Below are 20,616 nucleotides of genomic sequence, written 5' to 3'. Positions count from 1 at the left end.
TACATTGATTTGAATAAGAGACTGGAATATGAATAGGAGAGAGGACAGAATAGAAAGATGAGTAATAAAAAGTAACAATAACAATTCATTTGTAGCCTTACAGAGCGTTTGTTTTTTAGATGGGGTCAGTGACCCCCATTTGAAAGCTGGAAAGAATCAGAAGAAAAAGGCAAAGAATTAAATAAATATAAATACTGAAGACCAGTTGAAAAGTTGCTTAGAATTAGCCATTCTATAAAATAGTAACAGTTAACGTAAAGGTGAAGCAGCCCTTACACCCTCTGATTAGTGATAATAATAAAACTGTCCCTCTCTCTCCTTCCCTCAAAACTGTAACAAAGTGGGGAAAACCACGCAGGACACCTAGGGGAGATACGCGCTATTATTGACTCAGCCCTGACATTAGGAGAGGCCACTGCCTTTATTGCACACCCCCGTGCAGTTGGTTTTGTCCGGTGACTGCTCTGCCCCCTGGAGATGTCAGTCGGTGGGCGTGGCTCCCCGCCGGCCCGCCCCCTTCCCCAATGTGTCAGCTCTTGTTGTTTCCAGGTGGGACGATGTCTGCGCACGGGGGGGAGATCGGGAAGCGACAGCAGCAGCAGCAACAACAACCGGGCGCGACATCCAGGGGCACCGGCGCAGGCTGGAAGCGCCACATCATTGGGCAGCTCAAGCACCGGGACAGGAACCAGAAAGGCCGCTTCCAGGATGTCATCCAGTCGTGTAAGTTCCCTACCCGGAGCGAGAGTGGTACAGTCTGCCAGTCGTGCCCAGCAATGCCCGGGGCTGTTACACTGCGGGTCGGGGGGGGGACTGTCACTGTCACACGGACAGTCCCTGTATCTGATTCACTCGGCAGCATTTATTTGTCACTTCCTACTTGCCCTTTAACCCCTGTCTCGGACTAGAGTGTCAGCTCTTGTGACCACAAGCAACTCCTTCCTGCTTAGTTATATCTGACAGGAGCCAGACTCACGCCCACTTTCTGTTTCTCTTTTGCCAGCGCCACTTCCTGTCCCTCATTGAATATCCTTCTCATTCCTCCTGGCCTTTCTTATCTGCAACTCCCAGCACCCTCTGATGCTACAATTCCCAGCATGTAATTGTTTACTGCAACTCCCAGCACCCTCTGATGCTACAATTCCCAGCATGCCATTGTGTACTGTAACTCCCAGCACCCTCTGATGCTACAATTCCCAGCATGCCATTGTGTACTGTAACTCCCAGCACCCTCTGATGCTACAATTCCCAGCATGCCATTGTGTACTGCAACTCCCAGCACCCTCTGATGCTACAATTCCCAGCATGTAATTGTTTACTGCAACTCCCAGCACCCTCTGATGCTACAATTCCCAGCATGCCATTGTGTACTGCAACTCCCAGCACTCTGATAATCCTTCAGTGATTGACTTGATTTACTTACAGTGACTCTGACTTTCCAGCTGCTGAACTACAATTCCCAGCAGGCCATTGTGATGTCGAGATGTAGTTCATCCGTAGCTGGATACTGGCAGATTGAAGACATTTATGTTTTTAAAGGGGTTGTTCACCTTTAAATTAACTGTTAGTATGATGTTAAGATTGATATTCAGAGAGAATTTTTAATTGGTTTTCATTGTTTTAATATTTGTGGCTTTTGAGTTATTTAGCTTTTTATTCAGCAGCTCTTCAGCTTGCAAGTTTAATAATGTGGTTGCTAGGGTCATAATTACCCTAACAACCATACACTGATTTGAATAAAACACTGGAGCATTTGTTTTTTAGATGGGGTCAGTGACCCCCATTTGAAAGCTGGAAAGAGTCAGAAGAAGTAGGTAAATAATTTTAAAAAAGCCTAAAAAAAAAAAATGAAGACCAATTGAAAAGTTGTTTAGAATTAGCCACTCTATAACATACAAAACGTCAATTCAAAGGTGAACCACTCCGTTAATTGAACGAGGTGCAGGTTGCACCACCCACTTGCACTGGAACTGGAATTCATCCCATTCTCCTATAATAAAAGGTGGTGGAGAAATGGTGGGAATTGTAGTTCATCAAGTGCAGAGTTGCAGGTTGCACTATAACTAATGTGGAACTGCAGTGACAGGTAACAGGTGTGTAGAGGTGGGGAAGAAACTGGGACACATTGGGGCAGTCTAACAAGAATCCTCTATCTTTTGTTGTACTACAACTCCCAGCATCCTTGGAGCTGTTGTCTGCCAGGGCATTATGGGAATTGTAGTCTGACAGCAGAAGAGTTGATAATAATACTAATGCCCCACAGCAACTGCATTGCCCCAGTACTGAAAGCCTTCTGTTGAGAACCCTATTATATACAATTATTCCCCATCCGTTTAAATTGTAAGCTCTTGTGTGCCAGTATTTTATTCTGTAAGCCTTATTGGTTAATGTAGGGTAAAATCCCTGTTTGTGATGATCTGGTAACATGACAGTGTGTGTCGCAGAACAGTGCAACAGTCTCTGTGCATCACCCACTGTGCACTGCTGTGCCTGACTCAGTAGCAGATACACTGTGTGTGGCCATTAACATGAGGAACCTGCAGTAATAATATTGTGTGTGACTGGCAGTTTTACTAACATGACTCGTTTATAAGTGATTTTAATGGGTGGTAAATATCCCACAATCTGATCACAGTGTGACCTTTCCCTGCGGCGCTGAAATCAGACTCACAGATTGGGTTTTAATGACTCCTGTGCTCGTTAAACCTGTTTCCTGGCTGAACAATAAGTCTGAGTGTAGTTACCTTTTAATTGGCACATATTGTAGTAGCTACATTCTGAGGAATTCCTCTAGCCCTGCTGTCTCCACCTTGTCCTACTCTCTCCACTTCTTCCTACCTTCTCCACCTTGCCCCACAGTCTCCACCTCGCCCCACAGTCTCCACCTCGCCCCACAGTCTCCACCTCGCCCCACAGTCTCCACCTCGCCCCACAGTCTCCACCTCGCCCCACAGTCTCCACCTCGCCCCACAGTCTCCACCTCGCCCCACAGTCTCCACCTCGCCCCACAGTCTCCACTTTGCCCCACAGTCTCCACCTTGCCCCACAGTCTCCACCTTGCCCCACAGTCTCCACCTTGCCCCACAGTCTCCACCTTGCCCCACAGTCTCCACCTTGTCCTACTGTCTCCACTCCTTCCTACTGTCTCCACCTCTTCCTACTGTCTCCACCTCTTCCTACTGTCTCCACCTCTTCCTACTGTCTCCACTTCTTCCTACTGTCTCCACCTTGTCCTACTGTCTCCACTTCTTTCTATTGTATTCACCTTGTCCCACTGTCTCCACCTTGTTTTACTGTCTCCACCTTGTCCTACTGTCTCCACCTTGTCCTACTGTCTCCACCTTGTCCTACTGTCTCCACCTTGTCCTACTGTCTCCACCTTGTCCTACTGTCTCCACCTCGTCCTACTTTCTCCACCTTGTCCTAATTTCTCCACCTTGTCCTACTTTCTCCACCTTGTCCTACTGTCTCCACCTTGTCCTACTGTCTCCCCCTTATCCTACTGTCTCCCCCTTATCCTACTGTCTCCACCATATCCTTCTGTCCCCATTTTTTCCTACTGTCTCCACCCTGTCCTACTGTCCCTAATTCTTTCTACTGTCTCTCGCTTGTCCCACTGTCTCCACCTTGTCCTACTTTCTCCACCTTGTCCTACTTTCTCCACCTTGTCCTACTTTCTCCACCTTGTCCTACTTTCTCCACCTTGTCCTACTGTCTCCACCTTGTCCTACTGTCTCCACCTTGTCCTACTGTCTTCAACTTCTCCCACTGTCTCCACCTTGTCCCACTGTCTCCACTTTGTCCCACTGTCTCCACTTTGTCCCACTGTCTCCACTTTGTCCCACTGTCTCCACTTTGTCCCACGGTCTCCACTTTGTCCCACGGTCTCCACTTTGTCCCACGGTCTCCACTTTGTCCCACGGTCTCCACTTTGTCCCACGGTCTCCACTTTGTCCCACGGTCTCCACTTTGTCCCACGGTCTCCACTTTGTCCCACTGTCTCCACTTTGTCCCACTGTTTCCACTTTGTCCCACTGTCTCCACTTTGTCCTACTGTCTCCACTTTGTCCTACTGTCTCCACTTTGTCCTACTGTCTCCACTTTGTCCTACTGTCTCCACTTTGTCCTACTGTCTCCACTTCCTTCTACTGTCTCCACCTTGTCCTTCTGTCCCCATTTTTTCCTACTGTCTCCACCCTGTCCTACTGTACCTAATGTCCTAATGTCTACACTTTTTCCTATTGTTTCCACATTTTCCTGCTGTCTAAACCTGTTCTTGCTGTCTCCACTTTGTCTTATTGTCTCCACTTTATCCTACTGTCTCCAACTTGTCCTACTGTCTCCACCTTTGTCTTCTCCTTTATGATACTATGTTCAGAGAAGTCACACTACCTTGCACCCCTAAACTCAGAACACATCTGATTCTTTGTGTCCCCGGAGTCCATGGGTGGTGGGTGCTTGACTCACACGTGTTCATGTCCAACTTGTTGTGAAGAGACACCTGTAAGAATGTGTGTGTGTGTGTGTGTGTGAATGTGTGTGTGTGTGTATAGGATGCTCCTGGATGTGCATATGACACACAGTTGTTAGGAATAGTAGGTAAGTGTCACTATTAGACAAGACACACCAGAAGCAGAAGCAGCAGCACAGAGGCAGGTTATGTCCCATAAAATCTACTAAATAAAGGCAAAGTTGTCCCAAACCCTGTCCTTATCTGCTGCTCGTGGTTCTTGATTGGTTACATACAAGATTAAGGTATCTATATATATATATATATATATATATATATATTTTTTATTTTTATTTTTTTTTTATTTCCCCTTTAAGTCGAGCATGTGGTGCTGTTCCAATTGCAGGAAAAATCAGGCCCCCCAACAAGTGCTGGATCTGCTTCCATCGTAATTTGACTCTTGGGGGCATATAGCGGCCTGAGCACCAGTTTATTAACCCTCTGCTGGTGTTAAAGGGGTGGTTCCCCTTTAAGATAACTTTTAGTATGTTTTAGTATGGTTGCTAGGGGAATTTGGACCCTAGCAACCAGATGGCTGAAATTACAAGCTGGAGAGCTGCTGAATAAAAAGCTCAATAACTCAAAAACCACAAATAATAAAAAATGAAAACCAATTACGAATTGTCTCAGAATATCCCGCTCTACATCATACTAACAGTTAATTTAAAGGTGAACAACCCCTTTAATACACTTGCACTGCTGGGGGACACACTAACACTCTTTGGGTACAATGTGCCCATTTATCCACCAGGCAGCAGCTGAAAGACTCTCTGTATAAGGGGGAGGGGCAACCACAGTGAATTTAACCCCTTCTGACCTCTCATTTTTGTGTTTGTTGCCCATTGTGTTGTACTTACACACACTGCATGTGCAACAATTTAGCTTTACTTGTCTCCATATTCTTGTCCGTTGATAACCCTGACACCCAGATGAAAATTAGGGACAAGTCAATGAAATGTGAGCTAGTTAGTAATGTATGTGTTGCCTTTCCATTCTGACTCTCTTCTAAGGTAAACTGTCAGGTTGCTAGGGTCATTGTCCCTGGCAACTAGTAAATAGAGAGGCCACAAAGCTGCATTTCTGTTATTAATTTCATTGTTTGCCTTTCTTTCTATTCCTCTCGTCTCCATTGCTTATTCTGCCACTCACTAATGCCTGGTTACTAGGGTCCTTAGCAACCAGGAGGCAGATTAAATTCCCAATTGCAGAGTTAATATATATCAAGTCAAACAATGTAAAGACTCATGAATTGTATTCTTCTTCTGTTTCATTGTTTCAAAACCTAGAGTACAGAAAGCACCAGACATAAAGTGAGAGACCAACAGACAGACACATAATAGCAATGTCAGTTACACAGAACTATAAGAGTACGAGGAATGAATGGATATTGGGAAGTTGTATCAGGAGTCAGAGGCAGCAGTGCAGAGAAAGGGACAGACACAATGACAGTTACACAGAACTATAAACCCAGTGAGAATGAGGAATGAATGGATATTGGGAAGTTGTATCAGGAGTCAGAGGCAGCAGTGCAGAGAAAGGGACAGACACAATGACAGTTACACAGAACTATAAACCCAGTGAGAATGAGGAATGAATGGATATTGGGAAGTTGTATCAGGAGTCAGAAGCAGCAGTGCAGAGAAAGGGACAGACACAATGACAGTTACACAGAACTATAAACCCAGTGAGAATGAGGAATGAATGGATATTGGGAAGTTGTATCAGGAGTCAGAGGCAGCAGTGCAGAGAAAGGGACAGACACAATGACAGTTACACAGAACTATAAACCCAGTGAGAATGAGGAATGAATGGATATTGGGAAGTTGTATCAGGAGTCAGAGGCAGCAGTGCAGAGAAAGGGACAGACACAATGACAGTTACACAGAACTATAAACCCAGTGAGAATGAGGAATGAATGGATATTGGGAAGTTGTATCAGGAGTCAGAAGCAGCAGTGCAGAGAAAGGGACAGACACAATGACAGTTACACAGAACTATAAACCCAGTGAGAATGAGGAATGAATGGATATTGGGAAGTTGTATCAGGAGTCAGAGGCAGCAGTGCAGAGAAGAGAAAGGGACAGACACAATGACAGTTACACAGAACTATAAACCCAGTGAGAATGAGGAATGAATGGATATTGGGAAGTTGCTTAGAACAAAGTTTCTTTTGCTGGAGAAACACTGTACTTTGGGTTTATATCCATGTGAATGTGATTGCAGTAGAAGTGTCATCTTACAATTCAGGGAAAGTTCTTCTCATTGAGACACATTCAGTTTAATGAATAACCCAGCACTTTGGGTTTGAGATTTTATTTGAACTTCACTGACACAATGTTGCACTCACTCACTGAACCCCATACACTTTCCTTTTTGTGTGGGTTTCCACATTTCCTTTACATTCCACATTCTGCTTTACTGCTTAACGCTGTCAGATATGTATCCCTGCTTTATGGCAGCTGAGATTCTAGCTATCTGTATAACAGAACATTCTGTACAGTGGCTGCACAGATCCTATCTGATCCCCATTGTAAGCAGCAGTCCTGTCCTGCTTTATGGCAGCTGAGATTCTAGCTATCTGTATAACAGAACATTCTGTCCCAGTGGCTGCACAGATCCTATCTGATCCCCATTGTAAGCAGCAGTCCTGTCCTGCTTTATGGCAGCTGAGATTCTAGCTATCTGTATAACAGAACATTCTGTCCCAGTGGCTGCACAGATCCTATCTGATCTCAATTGTAAGCGGCAGTCCTGTCCTGCTTTATGACAGCTGAGATTCTAGCTATCTGTATAACAGAGCATTCTGTCCCAGTGGCTGCACAGATCTTATCTGATCCCCATTGTAAGCAGCAGTCCTGTCCTGCTTTATGGCAGCTGAGATTCTAGCTATCTGTATAACAGAACATTCTGTCCCAGTGGCTGCACAGATCCTATCTGATCCCCATTGTAAGCAGCAGTCCTGTCCTGCTTTATGGCAGCTGAGATTCTAGCTATCTGTATAACAGAGAATTCTGTCCCAGTGGCTGCACAGATCCTATCTGATCCCCATTGTAAGCAGCAGTCCTGTCCTGCTTTATGGCAGCTGAGATTCTAGCTATCTGTATAACAGAACATTCTGTCCCAGTGGCTGCACAGATCCTATCTGATCCCCATTGTAAGCAGCAGTCCTGTCCTGCTTTATGGCAGCTGAGATTCTAGCTATCTGTATAACAGAACATTCTGTCCCAGTGGCTGCACAGATCCTAGCTGATCCCCATTACTGGATGAATATACACTGGGGCTCATTTATCAACACTGGGCAAATTTGCCTGTGGACAGTTACCTATAACAACCAATCGGTGATTAGCTTTTTAAAGCCAGCTTCAAGTAGAACAATGAATGCAGCAATTTGATTGGTTGCCATGGGTTACTGCCCATGGGCAAATTTGCCCGGTGTTGATAAATGATCCCCACTGTGTTTATTTGCAATTGAAGCAGAGGTGCATCTGTGAAACATGTATTAGGTTTGCTGCTAATGTGAGTAAAGGGGTGGTTCAACTTTAAATATGTTATAGAATGGCTAATTCTAAACAACTTTTCCATTGGCCTATGTTTTTTATTTTGTGTAGTTTTTTAATTATTTGCCTTCTTTTGACTCTTTTTACAGCTTTCAAAAATCACTAACCCCCATCTAAAAACAAATGCTCCGTAAGGCTACAAATGTGTTGTTATTGCTACTTTTTATTACTCATCTTTCTATTCAGGTCTCTCCTATTCATATTCCAGTCTCTTATTCAAATCAGTGCATGGTTGCTAGGGGAATTTGGACCCTAGCAACCAGATGGCTGAAATTACAAACTGGAGAGCTGCTGAATAAAAAGCTAAATAAGTCAAAAACCACAAATAATAAAAAATGAAAACCGATTACAAATTGTCTCAGAATATCTCTCTCTACATCATACTAACAGTTAATTTAAAGGGGGAACAACCTTTTTAACCATTTCCAGTACTGAGATTCCCCTACAGTTTATAATTTTACCCCTGTGTTATTTGAACTGAATTGCCCCCCTGTATCTTTGTTATGGTTCATCCCTGGTCTGTACTATCAGTGCAGGGGATTTAGACTAAGGGTCACTGCACATTGAGTTCTTTCCGGCACTTTCAGCTCACAGACCTGTAACCCGTCCGATACTAAAGTTCATTGTAAATTTCCAGTGTCTCCCTGCGGATTCTATGGCCCATTATAATGGAGTCTCCTGGTGATTCCCCCCAATACTCCTTATCTCTAGAAATATCTGAATTTGTCTTCTCAAACGCTTCTGAGACTGAGTACAATAACATTTATAGGATGGATTTCTGGAGATCTTTAAATTTCTTAGATGTGTAAATTTTAGGTTCTTATACGATCTTTGCTCAATATCCCTCCTTTGTGCTGTTACAACATCCGAGTTCCCTTATAGAAATACTGGTATAACGGGGTACCCAGGGCACAAATAAGCACTCACCCCAAATCTCCCCCTAACTGACCTTCAGACTGGGCCCCCTTAGCTCATAACAAGGTTACAGATATATAGAAACATTGGGGTGTCACCCTGCTATAGTTCAAGGGGTACCCAGGGTACAAATAAGCACTCACCCCAAATCTCCCCCTAACTGACCTTCAGACTGGGCCCCCTTAGCTCATAACAAGGTTACAGATATATAGAAACATTGGGGTAACAGTCACCCTGGGTACAAATAAACACTCACCCCAAATCTCCCCCTAACTGACCTTCAGACTGGGCCCCCTTAGCTCATAACAAGGTTACACATATATAGAAACATTGGGGTAACAGTCACCCTGGGTACAAATAAACACTCACCCCAAATCTCCCCCTAACTGACCTTCAGACTGGGCCCCCTTAGCTCATAACAAGGTTACAGATATATAGAAACATTGGGGTAACAGTCACCCTGCTATAGTTCCAGGGGTACCCGGGGTACAAATAAACACTCACCCCAAATCTCCCCCTAACTGACCTTCAGACTGGGCCCCCTTAACTCATAACAAGGTTACAGATATATAGAAACATTGGGGTAACAGTCACCCTGCTATAGTTCCAGGGGTACCCGGGGTACAAATAAACACTCACCCAAATCTCCCCTAACTGACCTTCAGACTGGGCCCCCTTAGCTCATAACAAGGTTACAGATATATAGAAACATGGGGTGTCACCCTGCCTATAGTTCCAGGGGTACCCAGGGCACAAATAAACACTCACCCAAATCTCCCCCTAACTGACCTTCAGACTGGGCCCCCTTAGCTCATAACAAGGTTACAGATATATAGAAACATTGGGGTAACAGTCACCCTGCTATAGTTCCAGGGGTACCCGGGTACAAATAAACACTCACCCCAAATCTCCCCCTAACTGACCTTCAGACTGGGCCCCCTTAGCTCATAACAAGGTTACAGATATATAGAAACATTGGGGTGTCACCCTGCTATAGTTCCAGGGGTACCCAGGGCACAATAAACACTCACCCCAAATCTCCCCCTAACTGACCTTCAGACTGGGCCCCCTTAGCTCATAACAAGGTTACAGATATATAGAAACATTGGGGTAACAGTCACCCTGCTATAGTTCCAGGGGTACCCGGGGTACAAATAAACACTCACCCCAAATCTCCCCCTAACTGACCTTCAGACTGGGCCCCCTTAGCTCATAACAAGGTTACAGATATATAGAAACATTGGGGTGTCACCCTGCTATAGTTCCAGGGGTACCCAGGGTACAAATAAACACTTACCCCAAATCTCCCCCTAACTGGCCTTCAGGCTGGGCCCCCTTAGCTCATAACAAGGTTACAGATATATAGAAACATTGGGGTGTCACCCTGCTATAGTTCCAGGGGTACCCAGGGCACAAATAAGCACTTACCCCAAATCTCCCCCTAACTGGCCTTCAGGCTGGGCCCCCTTAGCTCATAACATGGCTACAGAGTCAGATATAATATTTGGTGGCTGGGCAGTATGGCAGGTAGGATGTGATTATGTTGTTCCTCAGTGAGTTGCGACTCAGTAGTGTAATTTAGTAAAACTGTATTTGGGATTTCACATGTGGGAAAAGCAAAGTCTGCTGAGAGTGAGAGTAATAAGAGTAATAATGAGAGAGCCTGACACTACATTACATTGTCCCTGGCAGAGAAATAGAATGTACAGCTGTAGGACTGTTTAACCCCTTTAGGTGGCGCCAGTGGGTAGTTTCCATTGCACAGGCGTTTGCACTTTATCCTTAACCCACAGTTGCCCCTAGTTGTGCATCTCCCTCACTGTTAATTTGTTATTATCCCTTTGAGCCCTAAACTGCACAGTATATTCACTATGGGACTCACTAGTGTAAAGGGGAAGTATAACCTTTTCCTCCTGTAGGTCGATACCCTGTTTAGTACAGGAAAATGCTGAATATACAAGTACTCCCAGGTCCTTCTGCTTCAAGGAGCAACTCCCTGCGGGGCCAGATTGCTGCTGACAGTCATATAACCTGATGACTCCAAGTTGTTGTTGTGCAAGCAGAGAGAACTTGCAATTCAAATGCCACGGGAACTGGCAAAGCTCTTCCTTTTGGGGCCCGTCTGGTGTCCTGGGGCGGTTTATTGACCCCCAAGCAATACCTGGGCCAACTCAATAGAAGGGAGTCGCGTCGGTAACATCGTGTGCGCTTCATGCCATGGGATTTTCCACGGGTGGAGTTGTCCTTTAATATGTTGAAGAACAAAAGCCATTGGTTCACTTCTGGTTTCTTTTGACACATTTTGTAACTAAGATGTTTATGCTATTTGGAGGCAGTGGCCGGGCTGTTCCTGCAGATTTTACCATAAAATGTAAAGTAAAATTTATGCAAAAACAGAGAAAGAATTTATTGCTGTATCGTCGGTTCCTGCACTCAGTAGGCCAGTTCTGGCTGTTTCTGGAAAAGCATATATACTGAGATGGATTATTTAGGGGCAAAGTTTGGCCGTACCTCAGATTTAAAAGCCAAGAAGTAGCTGGTTGGGGCTAATGCATGTTTTCTGCATATTTCAAGGGGAAGTTAACATTCTAGCTTGAAGGATGTCCGGTGGATGGAAAATACTGTAGCATTTGGGCTTATAGCTTTTTACCTTTCAGTGTTACAACTGCCCAGTTTGGCATTTAATCTGCTCTGTGGTTGCTGTGGATGCAGAGACCATAGCAACCAGGCAGGTCTGAACACAAAGTCACTATTATAATGTAGATGCTGCGGCCGCATCCCCCAGACAGATCTGCAGACGCTTTACTCTAGAGCTGAATGAGGATTAAGAACAAAACCCACAAAAACCTCAGTTGCTCAGATCACTTCCAGACTTGCCAATTTCCCCTTTAAAGGGGTTATTCATGTTCAAGTTAACTTTTAGTATGTTTTAGAATGGCCAATTCTAAGCAACTTTTTAATTGGTCTTCATTATTTAATTTTAATCATTTTTTAATTATTTGCCACCTTCTTCTGACTCTTTCCAGCTTTTCAAATGGGGGTCACTGCCCCCATCTAAAAAACAAATGCTCTGTAAGGCTACAAATGTATTGTTATTGTTACTTTTTATTACTCCTCTTTCTATTCAGTCCTCTCCTATTCATATTCCAGTCTCTTATTCATATCAATGCATGGTTGCTAGGGGAATTTGGACCCTAGCAACCAGATGACTGAAACTGCAAACTGGAGAGCTGCTGAATTAAAAGCTAAATAAGAAAAAAACACGAATAATAAAAAATGAAAACCAATTGCAAATTGACTCAGAATATCCATCTCTACATCATACAAACAGTTAATTTAAAGGGGAACCACCCCTGGAGTGAGAATAGTGAGAATAGTGTCGTTCCCCTCTAGTCACAAAGTAGGTCATGTGAGTCTGTGACTTCTGAGGTCTCTCTCTGAGAAAAACCACTTCCCCCTGCACCTGTGAAGCTGGAGGGCCACACGTTGCCCCGTATCGACTGATTCGCTTGTGGTGTGTCGCCTGTGAGCCGCAGTCCTGCAGAGAATCGCTCCGTTATCGCTCAGTGATGTAAAACTGAAACTCACTTAATCGACAGCTTTTATTTTTAACTAAACCCCCCGGGGGTCCCCCAGGAGAATATGGGTCATAGTTAAACATGAAATAACATTAAAAATGCTGAAGAACGCATGCAGTCTTGGAGCTGCACTAGATTCTTAATCTGAGCTCAGTTTGCCCAAATTCTGTGTGTACATATGGACATTATTTTCCTGAGGTTTTGTACCACTCATAATCCGGTCCATCTCTTGCACAAACCCACAGCACCCTGTCCTGCATCTCTCCTTCAGGCATTAAGCACCAGAATGAAAGCTATTGGGGCATTAAACCCGGGGTATTTTCTACCAACCTGTAAGTGGCCACTTTCTCTGCAACTGCCGACTCTACTTGTAGCCAAACAGCAGGAAGTACAAGTGAGGTCAGTAGAACTGGGGAGGGCAGAACCGATACAGAGAAAAACCACTTCCCTGAGGCCAGTGTAAATCAACTCTTTAAAGGGGAACTAAAGCCTAACTAAAGAAGTGGCTAGAAATGTTGTACATGGTGTTTTGTGCTTCTGTACCAGCCCAAGGCAACCACAGCCCTTTAGCAGTAAAGATCTGTGTCTCCAAAGATGCCCTAGTAGCTCCCCATCTTCTTTTCTGCTGATTCACTGATCACATGCTCTGTGCTGCTGTCACTTACTGAGCTTAGGGAGCCACTCACAATATACAGGACACATAGAATAGAAATGTCACAATATAAGGCTGATTAGTAATTAATACACATAATTACTACATGGCAGCACAGAAACCAGTGCAATTAGCATCAGAATTGAATAATCAGCAAACCTGTAGCATCAGCTTATATTACATCCAGGGAAGCTCATTTTCTGCTGGATAATTAGTGACGAGCCCTAAGCTTAGCTTCTCAACAGCCAATCAGAGCCCACTGAGCATGTGAGTGTCACAGACACTTTCCAAGATGGTGACCCCCTGTGACAAGTTTGAAGTCCTGGATCATTGCTGCTATGGACAAGCTGAAACTTTAGCCTCGTGCAATAAGTTCACTATATAAAATATGACATTTTTAACCATAATTATTTTTAGGGTTTACTTGTACTTTAAACAGCAATAGTGAGACAGGGAAATTAACCCCATTGTCACTATATAAGTGCAGGAGGTGCCTGCAGGATTAGTAATTGACAAGCCAATGCTGGGGGGATGATACCCCCTACTGAGGTGTATGAGCCTTAGGGTGTTTCTACCTGAAATTGGGGGGCCCCCAACCCTTTCTTGTAACTATTTTATCCTCCAAAACAGCTGCTGGGGGGGGGGGGTCACACATAGTGAAGCTCCATGGGACATCAGCAGCAGCTATAGGTATTGGGGCTTGTAGGTATGGTGACATGATGATAACGCTGCACTTAGGGTGTCTATTAAATAACACTGACCGTTCCTCACTTACATTTCACTCCTTTTTGAAGTCTATGAGAAAGGGGGTGCGGAACCCATTTGTCACATGGGACACATTAAAGAGGTGTTGTAATGCAGTTAGGGAAGGGGTGCACTGGGAGGTGGGTGGAGAGAGGGGAGAGGGGAATGAGGTACCGTGGGGTTTGATCAGCTGGGATCAGTGGTGGGGTTTGCAGCCAGGGCACCAGGTCAAGTATTATTGCCTCGTACCAGTCTGCTCCTCATCACTTCACACTGGCTAATACGGTTCATCAGCAGATGAGGAAGCGAAGAGCAGCAGAAGTGGGTCGGGTGCCCTGCCTGCGTGTCCCCACCTGCTCCCTCATCTCTACAAATACTTCCTGCTCGGTGCTTACACCAACCCCCATATACCTACCAAAAATTATACAGACTTCACTATGAGCATGGCCACCTTTAGGGAACAGCGATGCTGGCAGATGGTTCCTCAGTAGAGGAGACAACTACAGGGGCACCTTCTGATAGCGATACCTTATTTACTACCTCTCCATTCCTAAAAAAATATATTTCTTTACATTTGAACCAGAAACCATTGACCTCATTGTGTCTGTGATTTGGTTTTCCAGACAATAAACTGCTGGAGAAGTCAAGTTTACTGAAGCAGCTGACAGAGAACATACAGACCGAGCCGGCCAGGTAATGCACCGGAATAAATGTTCTCACATCTGCAGCTGTTGTCCCTCATTTAGTCTCAGTCTTGAAATGATGATCCGGTGAGTGCGTGGGCCTTATTTAAGAGTGGGTGGGGCTTATTTAAGAGTGGGTGGAGTGAGGAACAGAGTAGCTGGACATAGTAGGCCAGTGGTGAAGTTCTGTAAAGTCCACATTGCTGGACTCAATAGTCTTTTCCCAGGTACTGTGAATCCAGTTAGTGCTCCAATCAACCCAATGCATAAAACTGTAAATTCAGTATTTAATTTTAGACTCTTCTAAGCAGATTCCATGAGGAGGTGCTGGGGCCCCCCAGGTTACCAGATATTGATGTGCAACAGAAAGAAATTGAAGAATTGGAAGCCTACAATGGAAAGGTAAGGAATTTGGGGCAAACACAGTGTCACCCACATTGCCTGTAGGGTCTGTACATGACTCAACTATGGGTTTTCCATACCTAAAGACATTGTTGCTTAAGGGGTGTCTGAGTACACTGGTGTGTCCATCCATGGTCCATCCGTGGTCCAACATTTCATAGTTCTTATACATGACATGGGCTAAATATAAAGTGAAGCTAAGGATCAAACTTGGATCTATACATTAGCTTCCCTGCTCGGGTATGTCATCGATCAACCTATATAGGGTGGTACTGGAATATGCCATTGCTCAACATATTATGGTGTTACTTTTGTATGTCATCATTTAACCTACATATGGTGGTACTAGAGTATTGCATCAACTAACGTAAATATGGTGGTAATTGGCTATGTCATTGTTCAACCGAAATATGGTGGTAATGGGTTACGTCATTGATCGACCTATAAATGGTGGTACTAGAGTATTGCATCAACTAACGTAAATATGGTGGTAATGGGTTATGTCATTTATCAACCTAAATTTGGTCGTAATCGTTTATGTCATTGATCAACCTAAATATGGTGGTACTGGGTTATGTCATTGATCAACCTAAATATTGTGGTACTGGGTTATAGCATGGATCAACCTAAATATGGTGGTACTAAAGTATGGCATCAATTAACATAAATATTGCGGTACTGGGTTATGTCATTGATTAACATAACTATAAAGGTACTTGGGTATATCATTTGTCGGCTAAATCAGTTGTACTGACTGATACATTAGATAGGTATAAGAAGGGCTTGGATGGCTTTTTAGCAGGTGAGGGAATACAGGGATATGGGAGATAGCTCATAGTACAAGTTGATCCAGGGACTGGTCCCATTGCCATTTTGGAGTCAGGAAGGAAGTTTTCCCCTCTGAGGCAAATTGGAGAGGCTTCAGATGGGTTTTTCGCCTTCCTCTGGATCAACTGGCAGTTAGGCTGGTTATATACAGACTTAAGGTTGAACTTTATGGACATGTGTCTTTTTTCAACCTAACTTACTATGTTATAGATCAATATCTAAAAACAGTCCATTGGTTGAATGTCACCTTTGTGAAAACCAATGGGAGCCACACAGTTGACAGTAAGGTCTCCCAAGACTGGAAACATCTACTGTTGGTTTCTTGCAGTAACCTTGCACCATAGGAGGTGGTCTTGTGTGAGTCTTATGGTACTTTGGGGACCAGCAATGGCAAACTGTATGGAGGGTTGATACGCCCAGGCAAGATAGGCTAAGGCTAATTTGTTTTGAGACCAATAGTTACTAGTTGGTAATGGTAAAGGTGTCCATTATCTCTTGTTGTTCCAGTTAGCAGTTGAAGCCTGCCAGTTGAGAGCACGAACTCAAGAGCAAGAGGATATAATGAGAATCCAGAGTATTAGGTAAGAACAGATCATTATGCCTGGTCTTATACCCATTAGCCCTACTTGGAATCGCCCCAACCCCCCAAGTAAAGTCTTCCCCAGGCACAGAGCTCTGCTTCTCTGTACTTCCTGCACCTTGGCTGCTCTCTTTCCCATGGGTGAATCCAATGGGTGAAGGGGTTCCTTACTGAGCTAGGTATGAATAAAGATATTCATACATAGATTTCTGTAAATAAATGCTAATTATTATTATTTTTATTATTAATTAATCTCACGACCCCACTGGCAGGGTGACTGATCTCTCCGATACGCTGGAGTCGCGGATAAACCACAAAAATCAGCTGCTGGACGACTTGGCTTTGATTGTTGCCACCAATGCGGACCTGAAAGAGGACTACGACCACATTCACAGTCAGAAGCAGCGGCTGGAAGCCGAGTATCAGAACAAAGTGGTGGCGCTCATGTCGATAACCGATGACATTATGAAGAGGAAGGCGGCTGACGCAGAGAACCAAAATAAGTTAAACGACAGGTTGGAACAACCAAGTTCTTGTAATTTTACTCCTTGAGGGCAAGTGGGAATTGCAGAATTCCTTCCACGGGGATTTTATTCTATTTCTTCTCCATGGGTGACACAGTTGCACCTCAAGGTTTATCTTCTGTAATGAGATGTAAGGGCTTAGATATTTCTGTCTCCAATTTGTTACAGGAGGAAAGAAGAGCTGTGGAGACGCCAGATTAAGAAGGCGCTACGGAAATCTGTCAGCACTGATGCGTGAGTTTCCATGATGATACACACTAGCTTTTTGTTTGGGCCCAACTTGTAAAGGAGAACATTCTCTATAATGAACCCAGAGCCAAAGGGGGTGTCATAGAGGGTATCATAGCATTCTGTCATTTTATCTCAATTTCTCACCCGCCAACCTGCCATTCTATCTTATTTTTCCACCCACCAACCTGCCCTTCAGTCTCAGTTTCTCAGCCACCAACCTACCCTTCTATCCCATTTTTCCACCAACCAACCTGCTCTTCTCTCCCAGTTCCCTACCCATAACCAGCCCTTCTATCCCAGTTTCCCACCCATCAACTTGCCCTTCTAGCTCAGTTTCCCACCTACCAACCCGCCCTTCTAGCTCAGTTTCTCTATCATCAATCTGCCATTCTATCCCAGTTTCCTACCCACCAACCTGCTCTTCTTTCCCAGCTCCCTACCCACTAACCAGCCCTTCTATGCCAGTTTTCCACCCACCAACCATCCTTTCTAGCTCAGTTTCTCTCCCACCAACCTGCCTTTCTATCCCAGTTTCCCAACCACCAACCTGCCCTTCTATCAAAGCTTCTCAACACCAAGCTGCCTTCTACCCCGGTTTCATATCCACCAACCTGCCCATCAATCCCTGTTTATTACCCACCAACCTGCCCTTCTGTCTCAGTTTCTCACCTACCAATCTGCCCTCCTATCCCAGTTTCCCACCCACCAACCTGCTCTTCTATCCCAGTTTCCTACCCACTAACCTGCCCTTCTATCCCAGTTTCTCACCCACCAACCTGCCCTTCTATCCCAATTTCCCACCAACCTGCTTTTCTATCCCAGATTTCTACTCACCAACCTGCTCTTCTTTTCCAGTTTCCCACTAACCTGCGCTTCTATCTTAGTTTCTCACTCACCAACCTGCCCTTCTATCCCAGTTTCTCACCCACCAACCTGCTCTTCTATCCCCGTTTCCTACCCACCAAACTGCCCTTCTATCCCAGTTTCCCACCACCATCCTGCCCTTCTATCTCAGTTTCTCACCCACCAACCTGCCCTTCTATCCTAAATGTTCACCCATCAACCAGACTGTCAGCATCTGAAGGGAAGCAGGTTGGAGTATTACAACTCTTTTTAATAAAGTTTTACTGTTTGATCTTGCTACTGTTGCCACTGCTGTCTCGATGTGGACCTTCTGACTCCATCTTGCCTTACTGTCTCCATTGTCCTTCTGTTGATATCAGTCTCACTGTTTTCTTACATTCTCCATCTTGTCGTTCTGTTTCCATGCAGTATTAGTGTCTCCACCTGGTCTTCTCCCCCTCTTGATCTTTCTGTCCCCCAGCCATATTCCACCCCCTAATGACAGCTCCCCTATACTGTATATCAGTGAGTGGGTTACAAGCCACAAACAGGCTGTTTATTTCCTTCTTCCCGTGTCCCTGCAGAGGCTTGGAACATGCCCAGACATCCAGAGGCACGGAGACTCCTGGCAGCCCAGAGGTGGAGGGGACAGTTAAAAAGACAAGGTACGTGAACCCCATGCAGCTCTGATACTGTGTGTGTATCACTAACCTGCATTGGTACAGAATAATTTGCTCCTATATTATTAGCAGTTCTAGACTTCAGTTCCCAAATTCACTAATATAATAATAGTAAATATATAGATAACCCTAAGAATATTTAGAATTCCTGGCACCCCCCCTTTGGTTATGGTTATTAGGATACTGTAGCAGTACAAGACTGTATGTAGAGGTTTGTTGTACGTTAGGATTAATCTTTGAGATAAATGACTTAGAGGCAACACAGGATTCAGGATGTGTAGAGTGCAAAGGAATCAGTGCTGTTCTCATCCCATTAACTGTTTCTCCTCCAGGTCTCAGTCCATGATCTCCCTGGGGACCTCTAAATTCATGGGCACCATAAGAAACGTTTTAGGGTGAGTATGCTCTCATATCTCTCCCCGCTTCTCACTTTTTCAGACTGGCCAACCCTCCAACGTATTGCAAGAGTCACCTGTATTTAAACCCCTGGAGGGGGTGGAGCAAGGGGAGTGGTCAGTTGCAAAGTGGGCCACAAGGAGCTCATAATGAAATAATCCTTATCAGATTAAATGATTTTTTGATGCTTCCTCTGCTTTGAGGTTAATGCAGGCATTCACTGCTTTATACATATGGCTGAGTCTCTGTAAGTTCTCTGTCCAAGCCGTTTTGTGCCCACACACAAACTGTGATACCAGCACACCCCGCAACTTGTGGAGTTTACAAAAATGTATGAACACAATCTCATAGACTGTAAGCTTCTGGGGCAGGGACCCCATCCTGTATGGCCAGCTTTACACATTCTGATCTTTAAAAAATTTTAAAATTCCAGCATCTGTCTTCCCTCTGGATAAGACTTTTCTGGCTTTAAATTTAAATTTAAATGAATTTGCCTCTTTTAGATTTATTTACATAAAAAACATATACAGATGGCCTGATGGGGTAAGGCATAGGATTTTCACCTGTGGAAGGGAGGTGGGGGTTCCCTGAAACATTGTACACCCCAGCTTGCACTTTTAAGTAAAGTAAAAGATTTTAATGGAAGGAGTAGAAGTCATCACAGGAGAGTGGGGTGTTTGCCTCTGTCCTATTTTATGTAATGCTCAGGTATCACAAGTCTCCGGCTCAAGCCCCTCTTTGTTCCCATCATTTGCTCAGACTCCCCATAACTCATAATAAGGGACATGAAAATGCAACTGTGCTGCTAAAATGTCAGGATCTAAAAACACCCTGGGGTACAGTCACTCATGTTATAAATAATGGGGTCCCATAACACTTAGCAGTGTCCTCTGCCAAGGGGAGGGGGGCTGTCTAGACCCCTGGGTATAAATCCATTCTCCTCCAAGTGTTAATCAGCCGCTTCTGATAATGGTTTCAGTAATGCAGAGAATGTAACAGACAGACAGACAGACACTGCTTTCAGTTATTTAGGAATCAGTAATAGTTTATGGAAGTGAGTAAAGTTGATAAGGGATTGTTGGCTCTGCAGGTTCCCTCTGGGGATTCCTGGGTTGCTGCTTCGGCAGAAATAAATGTTTTATTTAATGTGCAGATGTTTGTGCCTCTCACTGAGTACAGCTGACTATTGAGTAGAATGGGACTGGTTTGTGCTAGTTCTTGGCCTGTTTTGGTAAACATACATACTTAAATACATATATACATACTTAAATACATACACATACATACTTACATACACATACTTACATACACATGCATACATACATAGTTGCATACATACATTCTGTACATATATATACATACATACACTTACATACTTACATACATACATACATAGTTGCATACATACATACATACTGTACATATACACACATACATACACATACATATTTACATACATAGATATACATGCATACATACATGTACGTACTTAC

The 20,616-nt window shown here is 44.2% G+C and overlaps 1 protein-coding gene across 1 annotated transcript in view; it reads left to right on the top strand.

The window, feature by feature from the left end:
- Positions 1–457: 457 nt before the first annotated feature.
- Positions 458–20,616, top strand: part of LOC108708826 (protein Atg16l2) — a 37,127-nt gene continuing 16,968 nt past the window's right edge. The window contains exons 1-8 of the mRNA XM_018247890.2: positions 458–723; positions 14,580–14,649; positions 14,951–15,041; positions 16,377–16,450; positions 16,722–16,964; positions 17,142–17,207; positions 18,632–18,712; positions 19,060–19,122. Of these exons, the coding sequence (XP_018103379.2) occupies positions 525–723; positions 14,580–14,649; positions 14,951–15,041; positions 16,377–16,450; positions 16,722–16,964; positions 17,142–17,207; positions 18,632–18,712; positions 19,060–19,122 (887 nt within the window). The 5' untranslated portion in view covers positions 458–524. The remainder of the gene's footprint in view (positions 724–14,579; positions 14,650–14,950; positions 15,042–16,376; positions 16,451–16,721; positions 16,965–17,141; positions 17,208–18,631; positions 18,713–19,059; positions 19,123–20,616) is intronic.

Source organism: Xenopus laevis, chromosome 2L (genome assembly GCF_017654675.1).
Source record: "Xenopus laevis strain J_2021 chromosome 2L, Xenopus_laevis_v10.1, whole genome shotgun sequence".
NCBI lineage: Eukaryota > Metazoa > Chordata > Amphibia > Anura > Pipidae > Xenopus > Xenopus laevis.
Note: the sequence above shows the minus strand (reverse complement) of the source record. Positions and strands in the feature narration are given on the sequence as shown.